The 18,363-nt window shown below is 49.1% G+C and overlaps 1 protein-coding gene across 3 annotated transcripts in view; it reads left to right on the top strand.

The window, feature by feature from the left end:
• Window positions 1-18,363, top strand: part of CAPN5 (calpain 5) — a 62,004-nt gene that overhangs the window by 13,222 nt on the left and 30,419 nt on the right. For all 3 annotated transcript variants that reach the window (XM_074816447.1, XM_074816449.1, XM_074816448.1), the window contains exon 2: window positions 5,544-5,720. In XM_074816447.1, the coding sequence (XP_074672548.1) occupies window positions 5,559-5,720 (162 nt within the window). In that variant the 5' untranslated portion in view covers window positions 5,544-5,558. The remainder of the gene's footprint in view (window positions 1-5,543; window positions 5,721-18,363) is intronic.

Genomic DNA, 18,363 nt, shown 5'->3' with positions numbered 1-18,363 from the left:
TTTCTTGAGGTTTTTTAGTAATAGCCAGCTGTTGGACAACACCTTCCTCTGTAGGTTTCAGATTGCTTTGCAGAAGGGATCAGGATCCCTGCGGATGGAGAGTGATGCTTTTTCCCACTCCATAGAGGAGCGGGAGATATCATCAGGGAACGTTTGCCATTCTTACGTGCTTGCAAAAAGCCGTATCAATGCAGCGGGTTTAGTCACTCAGAACAAACAGCCCTTAAAGCATCAGGATTTTTTTGAGACTAAATCCACTCCATCTACACTAAGTTTTTAGAGGGGGATGGCTTATCCTCTTGTGCACGCACGCAAGATTAACACTCTGGCTGAAAGGTGCTGTGTTCAGGTGTCCAGATTTAGACCCCAGCTGTGCTGCAGCAGATCACTGACAAACATCAGAGCTTGATATGAATATAATTAAGAACAAAAATGGTTGTTTCACCCTTAGCCTAGTGGAGTTTTAGCCCTTAGATGAGAACAGAGATACTACAGGATAAAGCGGAGAGATAAAGGCTAGAAAGGAACATTCAGTCTTCCGTTCTTCAGCAGTTTTATTTCAGCAAGTAACCTCTGTAAATGCTCAGTAATTTGCATTTTGGCTAAAGCAGCTACTCTGGAAAGACATCCAACTCTGCTCAGAAACATCTGGAGATGGACTACCTATGACTTCCTATAGGAATTAGCTCCCCTGGTTAACCGCAGTCAATTTGAGAAGAAATGATGTCTTGTCTTCTAATTTTCATCAGCGTGGCTTCACCTTCCAGGCCTTGTGGATGCTGCTAATGCAGGATGCTACGCAGTGCTGCTGGCTCTGGGCCATGCCACTTGAAGTCCAAAGCAAAGCTACAGTAGATGCAGCTCAGGCCTGCTGTGGACCATGTGCTGATGGTCCTGGTGGCCTTTCAATAGGATTGTCACTTTGTAGCCCATGACTTGAGGCTTTTTTGTTCATAGAGATGTCGGCTAAGAGGTATGAAGTGCTTATCTCCTATATTATGAATATGAGATTATATTATGAATATAATTATAATATAAGATTATATTATAAATAGAATCTCTTATATTTTGAAGTGTTTGGTGTAGAAAGTGACTCATGGTTCGATGGCATCTTCCCTGGGTTGTGGAGAAAGGGTGTATACAGCTGTTCTTGTGTCAGCAGTGTTTCCTCCGCTGAGCTGGACTTTTGTGTTGGTAGGTGGAAGGGCAATCCTAGTGTTTTCCCATGTCTGTCAATAGAAACACCAAAGGAGGCTGGAAAAAACGATTTAAATATCATTTTTAGAAAGAGTCTGGCTGCTCTGAACACCTTGCTATTGGGCTGCAGTGTTGTAGGTTACCCCCATAAGATGGCACCTGGTTGGGGCTTGGGCAATCACGCGCCTGTGTCCTGCTTCATCTTCTCCTTGGCCAATCCTATGCCTTTGCAATGTGATATCAAAGATATCTCCTGTTTAGTGAGAACAGAGCTGGAGAACACAGGCCAGCAGATCCTGTCCTCTGAGGACAAAGGCTTTTGTCTGACCTAGAGGCAGACAACTGTAGGATCTACAAGCAAGAGCCCTTTGCTCCTGGCCGGGGTGCAGCCTTGGGATAACGCAAGCGTGGTGAGCCTGTGCCAGCTAGCTGTGCTACAGGAGCCTCCGAGCTGAAAGGGAAGGAGAGGAAGCGGTTTGTGCAGGAGGAAGGAAGAGCCTTTCAGCAAGATTTGGTCCTGGCCAATGCAAGCACTTTCAATCCTTCTCCTGGTTGCAGCGCTGAGCTGTGATCGTTACCAGCTGGCAGGAGCTGGAATGTCTGGACATGGTGAAAAGGGGGGGTCCACAACATCCCTGAGTCATAAGTCTGGCTCGGTCCTCCATCAAAATAGTTTTCTGTTTAACTCCTTCATGGCTGGGCCGAGGTTGGGCTCAGACCTCTGTTTCCAAAAATTCAGCTCTGCTAAGAGTTGTGAGTGCAGATACCACTCCCTGCTCACACACAAACACATACTCGTGCATGTGTAGGGTTGTTAATTCAGACCAGGCATGAAAACACCCAGTTCTTGTGCTCCTGGAGTGTCCTAACTTGCTGCAAGAAGGCAAAGAGTAATTAGGCAGCCCTTGAGCATTTTAATGTGGCAAATCTGAAGTTCAGCCTGGCAAGCATGAAATGCTGCAAATTAGAGAGCGTAATGAATTTTAACACTGCCCTAAGAACATTCCCCCCGCCCCTTCCTTTTAATTATTTTGCAAGGGTTTGTTTTAAAATGATCCTGAACAGTATGCCTTCTCGTTCTGTTTGGCGTTTCCTTTGCAACTCAAACCCATCTCCACCCTCTCATGTGAGAGCAGCCCCGCAGCGAGGACAGATGGCTGTCGAGGTGACAGTCACCATGGGGTGGGATAGCAGGGCAAGGAGTTGGCCCTTTTTCCCCCAGGCAAATTTGGGTGGAAGAAAGGCTGGAGCTGCTTGGCTGAGAGGACTGGCAGCCCTGTTCTTGTAGGGACAGGCATTGCCCAGGGTGTCTTGTGGAAGTTAGTGTTGCAAGGGTGATTGGAAAATGCAGCTCCAAGCTGTCATTGCAGAGCTGTCTGGGGAGGAGCAGTAATTTTATGAATGAGCAGCCAAGTGCCAGCCCTCGGCCATGGGACAGGCTGCAAAGCAGCATCCAGCATCTCCCGCATCAAACCCGTAACTCCTGCCTTAACTCGAGCGTGGCTTTTAGAAAGGCACCAGACCTCCCTCTCCTCCTCTCCAGGCTCTCTTCCTAAATCTCGCTGGTTCTTTCTGCACAACCTGCTGTGGAAATGTCCTTTCCCATCTGTCAGCCCAGCTCATGCACTAGTCCAAGCAATTCATCTTGTATCTCAGTTAACAGTATCCTCCTCCTCTCTCAGCCTGATGTATTTGTGCGGAAGGCAGCTCCCAACCCTCCTTCCCCAGCAGTGCTGCTTTGCCCGTGTCTCTCTGAAGCAGTGAGTGCTGTCACTGTGAAAGTTCTGCCTGATTGTCACTCAAAAGGAGCTCATTCACTGCCAAGATGTCCCCACGACCTCCCTGGGGACATCTCCCCTGCCCTTCACCCTCTTCCTCTGCTGGAGGTCCAGAGACTAGCTCGTTCCCTGGCCCTCCTAGCAGGGTGGATGCATGTTTTGACTACTGGACTGGTTCCCTAACTGCTCAGTGAGGCTGGCTGCTTTTCTACAAGGAGTAAATCTGGTCTACTATTCAGGTTTTGATATTGGGCCATTTATTTTTAAGGCTTTTCTGAGGGCAGGTGAGGCACTTGGGCCTCTTTGTAGCATCTGGGAACTGGTCGTGATGCCAAGGAGAAAATCCCATGAGCATCACTGTAAACCCTTTACACCCCAGCACCTCAATGCATTGTTGAGCTGCCTTCAAAGGCTCCTGTATGAATTAATACTTCTGTAACTGGCCTTATGCAGGCAAGGTCCTAGCCTTGGTTTCCAAATAGAACAGATCATGCAGCACACTGAAGGCAGACCTGCTCTCCCTGTCTTTGGCCTGCAAGCAAAAATGTTATAAACTATAAAATCTCAGATTAACAATCCTGGAAGATTATCACTGAATGCTCACTATGTTCTTCCTCCACATCAGCAACATGGGAGTAGAGAGACATCGGGGGGGGGGGGGGGGGTGGCTTGTTGGCCATCCAGTGCCAATGGTCTCCTCATGGGATATACATCTACCTGTTACCCCAGTCCATCCTATGCAGTCCACCCAGGGTGATGCCTCTCTCGCAGTTCAGATCATGTTTAATTAAAGGCCTAACTGTCCCTTTGCACAGTTATTTGCAGTCGCTGCATCTCAGGGCATGGGGCTGGGACATGCTGGGTGATTTGGAGAAAGGTGGCTGGCTGGCACAAAACACTCCACAAGCTGTTTTAGCACCTCTTCGTCAGCAGCAGAGACCTGTGGAGCAGCCAAGGGGGTTATTTTGGGTTCACTTAAGCTCTGAGTGATGAACACTTGTGCTGCTAATCAGGCTGATAAATACAGTCGATTAACAACTATGCTTTGCTCTTCTGCTTTGCAGAAGTGAAGTGTTTTCATCTCTTCCAGATGAGAGGAGGCTGGCTGGGTGGGTGATGCTCTCAAAGGATTGCTCTGATCAGCATGGGCCTTGGTTTAGCTCTCAAACACCTACTTTCCTTCAGCTAACTCTAGCAATTCATTAACAAGGGATGTGGCACTGCTCCTAAATTGATGCCCAACTGTAAGTGATTGTATAATCCCTGAGATTTTGGATGTTTATGGATTAGCTGCTTCCAATTAGCCTTTATTGCAACTTCCTTGTCCTGCCACATGTGATAATACCACAATAAGCATATGGTTTCTATATGTCTCACTGGGAGCAATGAGTTAGGTCAGCTTGCTGGATGCATCAGCCCGCTGGATGGGGCACCCTTCATTTTACTGTGGGTGGTGTTGGAGACTGCAGTTGGGATTATGTGGCACGCAGAACCTCATTTCTTTAGGAAACCAGGATAGATGTTTCCGCATTAAGGTGACTAATGGTCAACATTTTGGAAACGACATCACATTTTGGGGAGAGAGAAGGATTGTACGTGGTTGTTATAAATAAATATAGAGAAACTTTAGAGAAGGAGCTTTGGAAGAAGGTCTGTGATTTAGTAAAGGGAAACAATGTAGAGCACTCCCTTCCCTCGTGCCTGCTGTGGGACCAGGGTGAATTGACCTGCATAGTGGAGGGATGAGGACCCGACCAAAGTGGTTGGTACCCAGTGACCAAATGGCAGGGGTAATGGAGCAGTGATGGAGAGGTGCTGCTCTCTCTCTGGGGGGCATTTGGGCAAAGGTTTCATGCTGTCTTCTGGATTGCTAAATTCACATCTCTGCCCTGGAAGCTAGATGCTTGTCAAAACAGAATAATTAATCCAGGAACATGTGGCACTCTGCCAGGAGGCCTTTTTTAATTAAAACCAGATCTGATAAAGCCTACCAAGAAACTGGCGTCTCTGATGAAAACATGAAATGTATGTCTGTAATTCAGGGCTGCATGGTGGGGGTGGTTTGTGTAGGGCTTAGCCCCCATAAAACCTGTGCACACCCATCTTGCAGGGGATGTCTCCTCCTCCGAAGGCTGTGTTTTTCCCAAATGAGTTATGAATTCACTAAAAGGCGGGACACCAGTTATCATCTCCTGCTTTTTCTGTTTTGGTGGTGTTTGGCCAGCTCTGGTGGAAATGGGAGGCCCAAGTCCAGGGGATCTGCAAGGTATGCCCAAGCTTTGAGGAGTCATCCATGTCTCCTCATCTGGATGCAGGATTTTCCTTGCCTGTTTAAACTGGTGATGGAACATGCTGATACCTCCTGCAGTGAGCCAGAGGTGCTTCATGGGACTAAATGTGGGGTCTAGTGATGTAGGACAGCCAGATTTGGGGGAAGGCAGAGACAGAGGCTGGGTGGTTGTCTTCAGCCACAACTTTTGGTCCTGCTGCCCAGATGCTGCAGAGGAGGATTGAGTGTCCCTGGCCAGACACTGCCCCATCTCACTCCCACTCTGCCTGTCCTCCCAGGGCCGGTGGGGAAGGATGTTTTCCTCGGTGAAGCCATATGAGAACCAGCGCTACGCCTCCCTGAAGAAGGAGTGTCAGAGGCGGAAGCAGCTCTTTGAGGACCCACTTTTCCCTGCCAATGATGACTCGCTCTTCTACAAGTCAAGGATACAGGGCATCCAGTGGAAGCGGCCAAAAGTAAGTGTGCTTGTCCCCTTGCACCTCACCACTGCTTTACACCATCTCTGCTCTCAGGCATCCCTGAAAATGCACAGCGCATCCTTTGCCAAAGGTGCCAAGCCCCAGCCAACATCTTCTCTCCCCAGCAGGGTTTATTTGCCTAGGCTCAGCATTGTGAGCCTCTGGGATGCCAGGGAGACCTGCTGCACCCAGGTCCAGGCTATTCTGCCCCCTGTGTGGCTCAAGAGCAAAGAAGGCTTCTCCGTGACTCAGTTTCCCCATACATAAACCAGAGAGATGGTTTGCAGGCCAGGTTGGTGTTGGGTGCTCTTGTTAAGCCTGGTGGGTTCAGCAGGGCAAAGTGTTATCTCTGAATACTCTTGGTGGTCCATTTGGAAAGGGAAAAGAAAATAAGCTTTGGGTAAGTGAGGTGGTTCTGGGGTCTTTGAAAGGTAGGTGGTCCAACCCACCAAAGAATCACAGAATGGTTTGGGTTGGAAGGGACCTTAAAGATCATCTAGTTCCATCCCCCTGCCATGGGCAGCGACACCTTCCACTAGCCCAGGTTGCCCAAAGCCCCGACCATCCTGGCCTTGAACCCTTCCAGGGAGGGGGCAGCCACAGCTTCTCTGGGCAACCTGTGCCAGGGCCTCACCACCCTCACAGGGAAGAATTTCTTCCTTACATCTAATCTAAACCTACCCTCTTTCAATTTAAAACTTTTACCCCTCGTCCTGTCCCTACACCCCCTGATAAAGAGTCCCTCCCCCCTTTCCTGTAGCCCCTTTCAGTCCTGGGAGGCCGCTCTAAGGTCTTCCCGGAGCCTTCTCTTCTCCAGCTGAACCCCCCCCAACTCTCTCAGCCTGTCCTCACAGGGGGGTGCTCCAGCCCCCCGAGCACCTTCGTGGCCTCCTCTGGCCCCGCTTGAGCAGGTCTGTGTCCTTCTGATGTTGGTGCCCCCAGACCTGGACCCAGCACTGCAGGGGGGTCTCACGAGAGCGGAGCAGAGGGGGACAATCCCCCCGCCTTGCCCTGCTGCCCACACTGCTCTTGCTGCAGCCCAGGACACGGTTGGCTTTCTGGCCTGTGAGCGCACATTGCTGGCTCATAGTCATCCTTCCTCTTCTGCGCAAAGCCAGTATCCTCTGCATGTCCTCTGCAAAAATCACTCTGTATGTCCTCCACACTGCTGTGTCTGACATGGAGACAGGTTGTGGGAGACTGGGGGTAACATTGCCTGTCCCCAGTGCTGCCTGTCCCCCTTCTGCTGTCCTCAGTGCCTGCCCAAAAGATGAACATCAGGGCCTGAGGGCACTATGTCTTGGGGAATTGTATGCCCTGCTATGGCCATCTGCTTGGGTTTGACCATGAGGCCACTTCTCTGACTGCCATGAAACACAAGGCGTTCCAGGGAGCAACAATAATTGAAGTTGGGGAGAGGCAGTATCACAGCATCTAACACACCTGGGTTTCCTCCCTTGCCTGCGGGGAGAAGTAGCCCTCGCTGCCCAGCCCATGCTGTTTTGCACACAGCTTGGTGGCATTTCAGCGTGGCAGGGTCGCCTGAGCTGTCATTTGTCGTCTTTGTCCCCGCCAGCAGCCCAGAAAATCAGCTGGCCTTTTGCAAGACAGTGCTGTGTCTGTCTGGGTGAGGGCAGTCTGGCGGGGTGGACAAAAAGGCTTTGTGTGAAGGGAGGGATGGAGCTGAACTGACTCTTTCTGTGTGGCAGGAGGGGCTGGGCCCCCCAGCACCCCATCAGCCTCCTCGTGGGAGGAGGTCTCGCTTCCCTCTGCTCTGCCTTGGGCTCTTCCTCAGCAGCTCTGCCTGGACACAGGGTTTGTGCAAAAATGTGTGTGTTTTCATTTATTCCCCTTGTCCACTGGAGTGGAAAGATGCTCTGTGCACGGCTGCCTTCTGAAGACAGGGCCCACCATGGTTTGCTCTCGTTGTGGTGGACAACGTGAACACACCTTGCACATCCCATTTATATAGCAGATAGGTGATGCCTATTTCTGAACAACTTTCTCTGGGACTAAAGGGTAAGGCTGTATTTGTCACCACCTTGTTGGTGCACATCCAGATACACACACTTTAATTCAGCCACATGTCTAATGACAGAGGGTTGGATCCAGTTGTAGAGGGGCAAAGTTTGCTCGTCTTCTGCTGAGCATCTACATCTCAGAGCTTTTCTCCATCTGCTTTTCTGGCTTTCAGCTCACTTGCAGCCCTTGGTGTTCAGGCATGTGGCATCCTCTCTTGCTTAGGAAGACTTGAGGTCAGGCAGCAAGGTATCATCCTCTTGCTGCCTTGCTCCAGAGAGCATGAGGTCTTTCTAAGAAAGCTTTCTGGACCTCCTGGTCTTCACCTGCAAAGTGGCATGCTTATCTAGTCCAAGCCCATCCCTGCTGAGATTGGAGTGAATTCAAGCTCTTTCCAACCAGCCAGCTCTGCAGTTTCACAGAATCATAGAATAATTTGGGTTAGAAGGGACCTTTAAAGGTAAAGCAATTATCAGAGGATGGTTGAACAGGGGCTCGTTCTGGCATGGGCTGGCAGTGGGAGTGTGTGCTGGAAGTGGGTCCCACATCCAAACAAGGTCCTGTGCGCTTAACTAGACATGGAGATGGTCCCTCTTTCACTGCTTCTGCGTCAGACAAAGGGAACTTTGCCAGCAATTTCAGCACCAGGAGTCTGTGCTGAGCAATAGCAAACTCCTTGATGTCACTGGATCGTTTGATCAGACCTGCCTAGCTGCCTTGACCATAAAATCACCATAAAAAAAGAATTTGAGCTCACATCTGCCCTGGTTACTACTGAAGCTTCCAGAAGCCTCTTTCTCTAAAGGACTTCTCCAGGTTCTTTCTTTTAGTTGTCAGTTTTGGCAAAAGTGACTGAATTTCACAGGGAGAAGAACTGCTTTGTGCCAGCCAGCCAATGCAAAGTGACAGTTCTAGTTGCTGGACCCAGTTCTGCCTTAATTCATACCAGCTTTCTAAGGGACAGAGCCCAGCAAAAGGTCCCAGTATCTTCTGCAAGAAAGCAAATGCATCTGGATGTTAGGGATCTTGATATATATCTCACCACTTCGCTGTCTGCAAGAGAGCTGGGAAACACCATCAGCTTCTCCAATTTAATGCAGTGTTCAGTAGGGTCCAAAATGTCCACGAAGTCCAAATCAACTGCTCTGCTTGTGTGGTAATTGCACTGTACAGTTATTAAGCCACACTAAGTCCCTACAGCATCCTCTTTCTATTACAACCATCAAATCTTTCCTTAGGCAATCACATTTTATTCTTGTTTAGAAAAAACAGTGTGATATTCCCAGCTTTTGGCACATGATGTTTGTGGGATTTCCTGACCCAGAAATGGAGTCTGCCCGTCCCAGGGACGCGGTCTGCAGGGAGGGGACGGTGTGTACACACCTCTGTTATCTTTCAGGGCCATGGCCATGGTCTGTTTTGGAGAGTTTCAGCTGAAACTGCATGATAAAATGCAAGAGCTCATCATGCCTCAAGCCTTGCTGTGAGAGCAGAGTGGGTGAAGAGTGGAAATAAAAGGCATCAGCTATTAAAAACAACTGTTTGCTTTCTCAGAAAGGCTGTCACTTATGATCTATGCAGAGAAGTGATACGTAGGAGCTAACTTTTTCAGTCAAAGCACTAGTAAGTGAAAAGTAACTGTAGTGGGGTAGTGGGAATGAGCTTTGGCAGAGGCAGGATCTCATTCCCGTGTATTTACACGGCACTAGTACAGACCTAAACAGTCCGTTCCTCATGTGTGCATCCCTTCCTTCTCAACCAGGACTTACCATCATCCTTTCTGCTCCTCCACATGCTCCCAAAACTCAAGGTTGCTTTGGGGGAAAAAAAAAAAAAAGGCAATCTCTGCAGTGATCTCCCTCTTGCTTGAGGTTTCTCTGGGCAGGGCAGAAAAGACAAAACTGAAGGGCTTTGCTGGAACAGCTCATGAATAACCCTTCCCAGGTCAGGCTATTCTGCTTCAACTTCCTCCTGCATCTGGCGTTGCAGCATTTCCTGGAACGGGCTCAGCCTTATTCTTTCCAGAGGGGTGTCCTTCCTCCCTCCCTCCCTCCCTCCCTCCCTTCCTCCCTGCTTTCCCCTGGCCTCCAGCCCTGCTCTGGATGCCAGATCTTTGCAGAGGGAGCAGCTGTTTGAGCCTTCTAATCGGGCTTTGGCTTCAGTGGTTGTTTGCTGGATGTCTTCGTCATGCAGCACGGCGAAGCCAGAAAGCTAATTGCTGGAGTGTATCGGAGGGAGGGAAGCCATAGCATCAGCCTACGCTGGGAAGGGGGTCCTGAAGATCTTTGTTTTAGTGCATCCACTTAAAAATGAGACTGGATGCTCATTGCTGAGCCAAAGCAGACTTTGGAGCTGGCTAGGGCAGCATCAGTGGCTCTTTCTGGCAGCAACACTTGGCTGTTTCGTTACAAATTAAACCTAACGTTTTGGCCTAAGCCCAAATCCCACTTCCTCGCTCAAAACTCCTCCATCGCGCTCTGCCTGCTCCCATGGGAAGGCAAGGGAGATCTCTGTATTCAGGCAAGTAGTACCACCCGTAGAGAAAGTCTTAGCCTGGTCCTCAAGCTCTGGGTTTTGCACTCCCCATTTGAGACAGGAACACTGGCAGTGCAGCACAGGAGCGGGAGTTTTAGTCTGTGCATTGGTGAGCTGGTCCGGGCTTTTGGGAGCTAGGTAAATGGAGAAGGGTGGTACTGAGAAGAAGGGAAAGGGATGGAAGAGATGCAGGCTGGGAGACAGAAATAAGGGGGGATCTGGGGCACCTGGCCATGTCTGCTGATCCCCTGGGAAAAAGACAGTGATGACCCAGGACAGAAGGGGCTCATCTACCCTGTGGGAAAACAGTTTATCTCTTCTAATCATCACTGTCCCAAACTCTCTTCTTGGGTCCAGGCCACTTCCAGTGATGCCATGGGATTGGTACAGGGTTAAATTAGGTACCCCTGGGCCTTAGTAAGGGCTTGCTTTCTCTCTGCAGCAAGGAGGGCCATCTGGTTCAGGTTCAGTCCACCAAAGACTGGTCACTAGCCAGGACAAATTTGGGCATCACTGTGCCCCTGTGGGAAGCAAATGAAACCTGGTGGGAGGCTTACGCCATGCACAGATGTGATGTTGAACCATGTGAACTGCGTGCTCTGGTCCTTCAGCTCTTCCCAGGGAGCAAGGTTGAACCTGGGGAAGGTTTTTTCCTCCCTGTCCTGGGAGGCAAACTGGGGTGCTGTGTGCTGAGTGTTTCCCTGTCCAGAGCAGTGTGTCACACGACCTTGCAGAAGCACCTTGTGGTCTTCCGTAAGATGCAGAGTGGTTGGGGCAGGAGATTTCAAAAATGCTTGAAGGGGACATGGTGGCAACTCAGTGCTGAGCTGCACCAAAGGTGCTGTAACGAGAGAGGCTGTGACAAAGCACAAGAGTTTCCAAGCAGGCTGTTGTCACAGTGACTGGGTGGCTCAAGGTGACGTGCGGTGATGGTTGAACCTGAGCTGCACCTCTGCACTGTGAGTTCAAACCTGGCTGGTTGCAACCACCAGAGAAACTCTCTTGGAGGAAATCTACACCCTCCTGTCTCCAGGAGAAGAGTTTTGCCCTCCAACCCTGTTTCTCAGTATTTTTATATCTCTTCAGTGTTTGCTTGCAAGTGCCGGGTTATCTCTGCAGGAATTGTCAAGGGAGGTTGTCACTGATTAAACAGCACAAAGGTAGATTCTTGCTAAATGGCAGTATTATTTTATCCGGGTGCAGAGGCAATGTCATTTGGAGGGGAAAGTCTGAAAGTCAGAGTCGTTTTTGGGGAGACAGAGGCCAGGCATTTTGGGAAGGATTGTGGGAAGCGGGAGGTCTGAGTGCACTAGAGCCATGGCATTTTCAGCCCTACTGTGGCACTGGGGAGAGATGCTCTCATTCACCCCCCTGTGGTTTGTTTGTTGGGGTTTTTTTCCAGACAGACAAGAGGACTCTTGGTTTAGAAACTGAGAAAGTATCATTTTTCAGTAGCTACTTCTCTGTCGGCCTAACATATATCTAGACTGACATGCGTATAGGGGTTTTGTCCATTATACCCATTGTCTCCTGAATTAGATGCTGTTGTGTTTGGAGGATGAGGAGATGTTGCAGGATGGGAGAGCATCTTTCAGATCCCCTTTTCCTTGTGTTATTAAGCACTTAGCTCCTTTCGCTTGCTGAGTGAGGGTTATACAATCAATCCCCGCAGGGTTTTCCTGGAAGGGGAAAGGAGTCAATGAACTAATTCACTAAAAGCAGGACCGGCACTTGCCTGCCCGCAAGTTTCTGCATTAAAAGGTCTTTTTCCCCAGTGTATAGCACAGGCTGGGAAGCTGGCAAAAACACAAGAGTGAAGATAATGGGGAAGAGAGAGATTAAGTTCTTGCAGTTCTTTTCTTCTCAGAGCTCACCTGAAGCAGGAGACAATTAAAATGGCAATGGTCAAGGAGCAATAACCTTCTGGTGCCCCTGTATCCCACTTGGACCTTCTTCTGCCAGAAATACTGACCTCTGGCACCTGTGTTGCAGGGATGTCTTTGCTCAGCTTTTTGCAGCTTTTTGGCCTGTCTCATTCAGTTTTGGTCCTGCTTAGAGGATGCTTGAGGTTAGCACTGATGCTGTGGCTCCTCCATGCTGCTGGATGGACTGAGGGACCGTCTGCTCCAAGCAGAGTCTGTCATCTGTCTGCGATCCATCATGGGAGTCGCAGTCCTTCCAGACCTTTGCATTTCTCAGCTTTGGAATTTATGAGCTGCTCACCTGTTAATTTATCTGCCGTTTTCAGTAAAGCCTGGAGCTGATTGCCAGTCTGGTCACTCCTTGCCAGGAAAGGATTTGGTCACCATTTAATGCAATCTCTGAATTGACCTTGCTTTTACATTTTTAAACCATTCACAGGCTCCCCCCCATCCCTTCCCCTTGAGGATGGACAAGAGAAATTTTGTTACTTTGTTTATGCTTATTTTAAAAGGTCTCTCCTCTCATTAAACATGACCCTGACTGCGTTCCTGCAGATCTCACTGGATCTTCATCGTGGTGCCGGGAAAACACAGTGTCCTCCTTTGCCCCTTTGAGGATGGGGTGTGATAAGCTGCCCAGCATGGGTATAGCTCACTGCAGCCTTTGATAAGAAATTAGCCTGCCAGTTCTCTCTGTCCTCGGCTTCAGAAGGACACAGCCTTAAATGCAAAACCAACAGTAAAATCAGCGGTTTAGATTCATTGCCTGCTTCCTAATGCAACTGCCTGTTGTTGTCTGGAAATTACTGTGTTGGTAATGGGGAAGAGCATAGCGGTAGCAGAGGGTGTTGCAGAAAGGAGCCCTGGGCAGCTGCTGCCCTCTGAGCTCCATGGGAGGGGATGGTGCAAATCCTCCCGGATTTGGCTCTGGGGTACCAGAGGGGCACATTCAGTACAGAGCTAGTTATGCCCTGGATCAGCCCAAGCTTTTAATCTTGGTGCAAAATGGGAGATGCTGCACTGCCTGTGAGCCCTAATTTTCGAGCCCTCAGGGAGGATGAGATTTTGGGGTGACTTGCCTGTGTTAAGGGCAGGCTCGGTCCTGCTGGAACAAGAGTCTTTTGCTGAAGCCCTTGCAAAGTCCCTGTGCAAACACTTGATCAGGCACAGTGCTGCCTCTTGCAGAAGGAAAAGAAAGCATGACGTGCAGTAAAACCGAGGGCTGAGTCTGGCTGTTGCAAGAAGTGGTTAAAGAAAGAAACAAATAGGAAGAAGCGTTGGTGGGAGGACAGCAGCTGGAGCCATGTTGACCCTGTGGTTGGAGCAGAAAAGATGTTTCCTTGGTCTGGCAAATTTGAAGCCAGAGGGGACCGTTGTTGATGTGTCGGCTGGTTTCTGCGTAATGAGGGGTCATGGCACTTCCTTGAATTAACTCCCCGTTGAACTAAACTTGACCTGCTTCCTCTAAACACCATCCAGTTTTGTTTTTCCAGGAGAGGAAAATCCAGCTTGGCTCTGGATCACTTGCTCTGAAGACCAGTCCCTGCCTCAGGATTCAATTTTTTTTTTTTTTTTTTTAAGTGTGAATTGGCTTAGCTTCAGCATACCCTTGGATCTTGTGTGCATATTCTCTTGCTTCTGCATTTCTGTTCCCTTTAAGTATATGGTAACACTGTAATGCATATGTGGTTGGGGCAGAGGGATACCTACACCTGTAAAGAAAACAGGTACAAGGCTTCTCTCCATCATCCTTCCTTCTTGCCTTGCTCAGCAGAGCCTGAACTCCTGTCCAGTCCAGAGGCATTAATGGGCTGACCAGGGATCAATAAATGCAGCTAGCGTCTGTCTTTGTGAATACCCTAGGGCAAGGGCTTGTCCTTTCCTTGCTGCCAAACGATTGATGCCATCTGAATTATTTGTACAGAGCATTAAATACTCCAAGTCGTCCCTTTTTAAAATAAAACCCCAATGCATTTTGACAGTAAGTGGAATGACACTGTTTCTCCTCTGATAGATGTAATTTAACACGGAGCCTGTGAAAATACTCCCCAAAGCCCTGCAAAGATTAAAAACCTGTTTATGAGGCAGACTGAAATGTGCAGTGAAGGGTGGGATTTTTGTCCTCAGTGAAGGAACTTAGCCCAGTGCGATCATCTAGACCCACGTGTGCTGAAACGCTGTGCAGTGGGGGGGTGAATTACATGGGATGTGCTGCCCTTCTTGACCATCCTACCCACGCTCATGGCCATCTGTCCCCTACCAGTATTCTGTCTCGCTGCCATGTGGGGTGGTAGGGACCTGATGCTCAGCTCCCTGCTATGCCCGAGGCACTCCCAGACAAGACAGGCTTGAACGGGGGCACTTGGAGAAGTGGAGGAGAATGAAAAACATCCTTGAGAAAGGATAGAGCCTTTAGGTGTTGGCAGTGCCCTGGAGCACAGCACAGGCACTTGGTAGTTGAGCTTGCCAGGACCAAGCCTGCACAGCGGGGTGCCAACCTGTGTCATCTGTTAACCCCTTCACATCCTCATCTGGATGCTCATCTCTGTGAAAACCCACCAATAGGTCCCTTTTAGACTATCCTTCAGCATAGAAAGTGCAGCCAAAAGCAGCACCCCAGGGCGATGCTCTCATGGGAGTTTGCCAGATGCTCTGGCTTCACCCCCTTTTCGGCCTGGGCTTCTCAGGTGTCCTAAAGGAGATCAGTACTTCAGCTACTGCTCCCAGTCCCTGTGAGGCACGGACAAGCTGGCACCACTTCTCCACCCCTTGAGGTGTCTTGCTCAGATCTCACAAGAAGAAATAAGGTCCGCAAGGGTAAACTGAAACATCTGTCCCCTTGAGGGGACATAGCTGAAACCAGTGTTGACCAACAAGGCAAGAGACTGCATCTTGGGAGGGGTGACCTGTGTGTTCATGGTGAGACAAAACAAAGCATCCCACATCTTTGATATTTCTGGATCTTTGGGAAGAAACCACAGCTCGGTGATGCACTCCTCCCAGTTGCCCTCCAAGAAGGAAAAGGCTGGACAAACCATCTTAATAGAGTGGTCATAGATGGTTAAAACTTGACTGTGGTCTGATACAAATACCACTGATAGAGTTATGTAAGAATTATGGGAGAAACTGGCTAAAAGTCTAACCATACATGTTTAGCTTGTACACAGCCCATGTAAACCATGTAGTGAGTCTGTGTGGAGACCCTGTGCTACCTATTGCTGGGAGAGCTTGTGCATGTTCCTGTCTGGGAGCTGCTGCTGCTGTACCTGCATTGTTGTGTCTCTCAGTAAACTGGCAGCAAACTGAGCATGAGTTGAAGGCTTCAAAGTCTTGTCTGGAAATGCTGAGTATTGCCTGTGTTACTGGGAAAGTTGAGCATGTCAGGAGAAAATCACCGTAGGGGAAAGTGATATTACCAAGGAGAGATGATGCTTGCTTGAGTTTGATGTTTTTGTGAACCGCAGTTTCATGACTCAAGGCCATGTCTTCATGGGAAGATCCCCACTGGTTGTTAAATACAGGCTTCATCCTTTTTGGTGAATACCCCCTTGGAGGTTCCAGCCAGTGCCAGTTAACTCTGGGTGTTATGGCCAAAACTGCTGCCAAATTCCTCTCCATTTCCTTCTCTCAACAGTGGCAGGAGCTCAGCCTTTTCCTGATGGCTGAATCATTTTCTCTAAATAATGCCCCTTTTTGTCCCTTCTCCCAGCTAACAGAAGCTCATAAGCCTGCATTTCTAGAGAGTGGTTTTCTCATGAAGTGGGTTTCTCTCTTTGTAAAGCTACACCCAGGGTATGAATAACCAGAATAGGTGGGGCTGGAAGTAATTTCTTTACATGGCTTAAACTCATGATAACTTCTTCATTGTCATTGCGTAGTCAGGGATTAATTTGAACTGTGGTGGGGTCAAATCCTGCTCTTGGATTGAGATGCTGCTGTGCTATAAATATGACACCACCACAAACCAAAGGGCAGTTTCTCACCCTGGGACAGAGTGGCTCAAGGATGTGTGGGAGGCATCCCCATGGACAAGTGAAGAGGTTTTCATCTGAGATATGCACAGTGGAGGGTGGAGGTAATTTTCCTTTGCAGCTTCGGGTTGTTTCTTTTCCCATCAATAATTTGGCTCTTAGGATAATAAAAAACCAAAGCAAAACAAACCCTGCATGATTTAGATTTCTAAATCCAGTTTTAGAAGATTGGCTTTTGGTGAGACATGGGAATTGAGATTCAGGCAGGGCAGCGTTCAGCAGGCACAAGTGCCAAACCTGAATTATGTCACTTGGAGGCAGAAACAGTGCAGCTGAGCTTGTGACCACATCAGCTTGCTCCAAGATTTCATAATAGCTCTGTGTTGAGTGGGTGGTTTTGGACCATTCCTCCCAAAATATTGTGGTTTCTCACAGCAGGGTTTACTTCAATAGGTTCCTCCCTTCCCACCAACACATCCCCACCACCATGTCCTCCAGGGTGGGGACTGATGGCTCAAAAGTGGTGCAAGCTATGGAACATCTTCATGGCTCATGCCTGTGGTTCACAGTCCCTCACTTGTACTAACATGATTGTGAACCTCCCCAAGAACAAGTTTGGGGCCTGATGCAGAGAGTTTTGAGCCAAACCAGTTTCTATGGTTGAGGTTATACCCCACAACCAGAAGTGCTGGCACAACTGAGGATGCAATGTGCCACAGTGAGAGGACGGGCTTTGGAGGCTGGGTGTATTTTAAACCCATGATGCTGCCAAACCAGGGTTGTTCCTCGCTCTGCAAGTCCTTAACAGTGTCCCAAGGGAGCTTGGTCAAAGGAGATCCGTAGGAGAGCTCAAGACTGGGATATGATGAAGGATGGGGGGACTTGGGAGAAGGTGACCAGCAGCACTGTGGTGAATCAGAGAGGTATATCTGTTATAGGGTGTTAAAGTTAGAACAGCCATGGGAGTTTATTTTTGTTTCTCCTCCACTTCTCTGGTGTGGCTCCCTAGAGCCCATGCCTACATGCACAAAGATTTAAGGGAAGGAGACCAGGTGCAGACATCTCTGAGAGCTGCTGCGTTTGCTCAGTGTCTTCTCCTTCAATTCTCAAGACTGTAGTTGTGTGCACTTGCAAGGGTCAGGCTGGCTCAGGTGATGCTGCATGAAAAGGAGCCAGGTGACATCTCCATAAAGGTACGATGGGATTGTGTGGTGACCAGACTGCTAGGACTTGAAAACACTTTTTCCTCTGGAGGGGATAACCTGGGGCATGTCATCTTACCGCTCTGAGCATCCCACCCCCACAGTTTGTCAGCGAGGCGTGTGAAGACCTTCATGCTTCAGTGCTGAGATCTGCAGATCTCAGGGCTGTCAGGATCCAGGGATTATTTTTTCTCAGAGGCTCTGCAACCAGACACATCAAAACAACTCACTGTCAGAGAGGCAATTTGGGGAGGTCTGCATGTGAATGCATGGAGATGCTAAAAACCAGGCTGTGGTGGCCTCTGCATCAGTCTTGGCTGGGTAGAGACCAAAGAAGTCCTGGGCTGAGTAATGGTGAGGCTTTCCAAGAGTGCGGGCGGGAGGAACAGGAATGGTGGGTCTGAGGTCTCTGCACTGGTTCCAGTCTCCTTCCCATCCTTCTCCCACTCGGTCTGCTCCTGGGGAGGTGCAGTGCTCTCACAGCATGTTGCATCTCTCCACATCTCATTGCTTTAACAGAAACTTCTTTGGTGCCTTTGTACTTTGGATACCCGGAAGATAAACTGCAGAGGGACCTGTCAAGGCTGCTGAACCTGCACATTGACCTTTAGATCTTATTTGCCACTGTCCCCGCTCTTCCTGGTGCCAAAACAAACATCACAGCGTGGTGCTGAGGTACACAAGCAGAGTCGTGGGGTTGGTGGGGGAGTGTATTTTTTTGACACTTCCCTTTACAAGCAAGTCCTGTTTGCTGTGGGTGGAGTGTCCAACGCCCTTTACATGGTGTGAGAGCTGATAGCAGATACAAATGTGTATACATTGAGATATTCTGGGTGGATTAGCATTAGGGATGACTGACTGAGGCAATACAAACCCCCACAAACAGTTTTATAGAGTATAGGTATTACCAACCAAACCTGTCCTTTGATGTATGTGAAACTGAGCCGCTGAGGATATAATTTTTAGTAGGGCCCGTAGCGATAGGACAAGG

The sequence above is a fragment of the Strix aluco genome, chromosome 2 (assembly GCF_031877795.1).
Source record: "Strix aluco isolate bStrAlu1 chromosome 2, bStrAlu1.hap1, whole genome shotgun sequence".
Lineage (NCBI taxonomy): Eukaryota > Metazoa > Chordata > Aves > Strigiformes > Strigidae > Strix > Strix aluco.
Note: the sequence above shows the minus strand (reverse complement) of the source record. Positions and strands in the feature narration are given on the sequence as shown.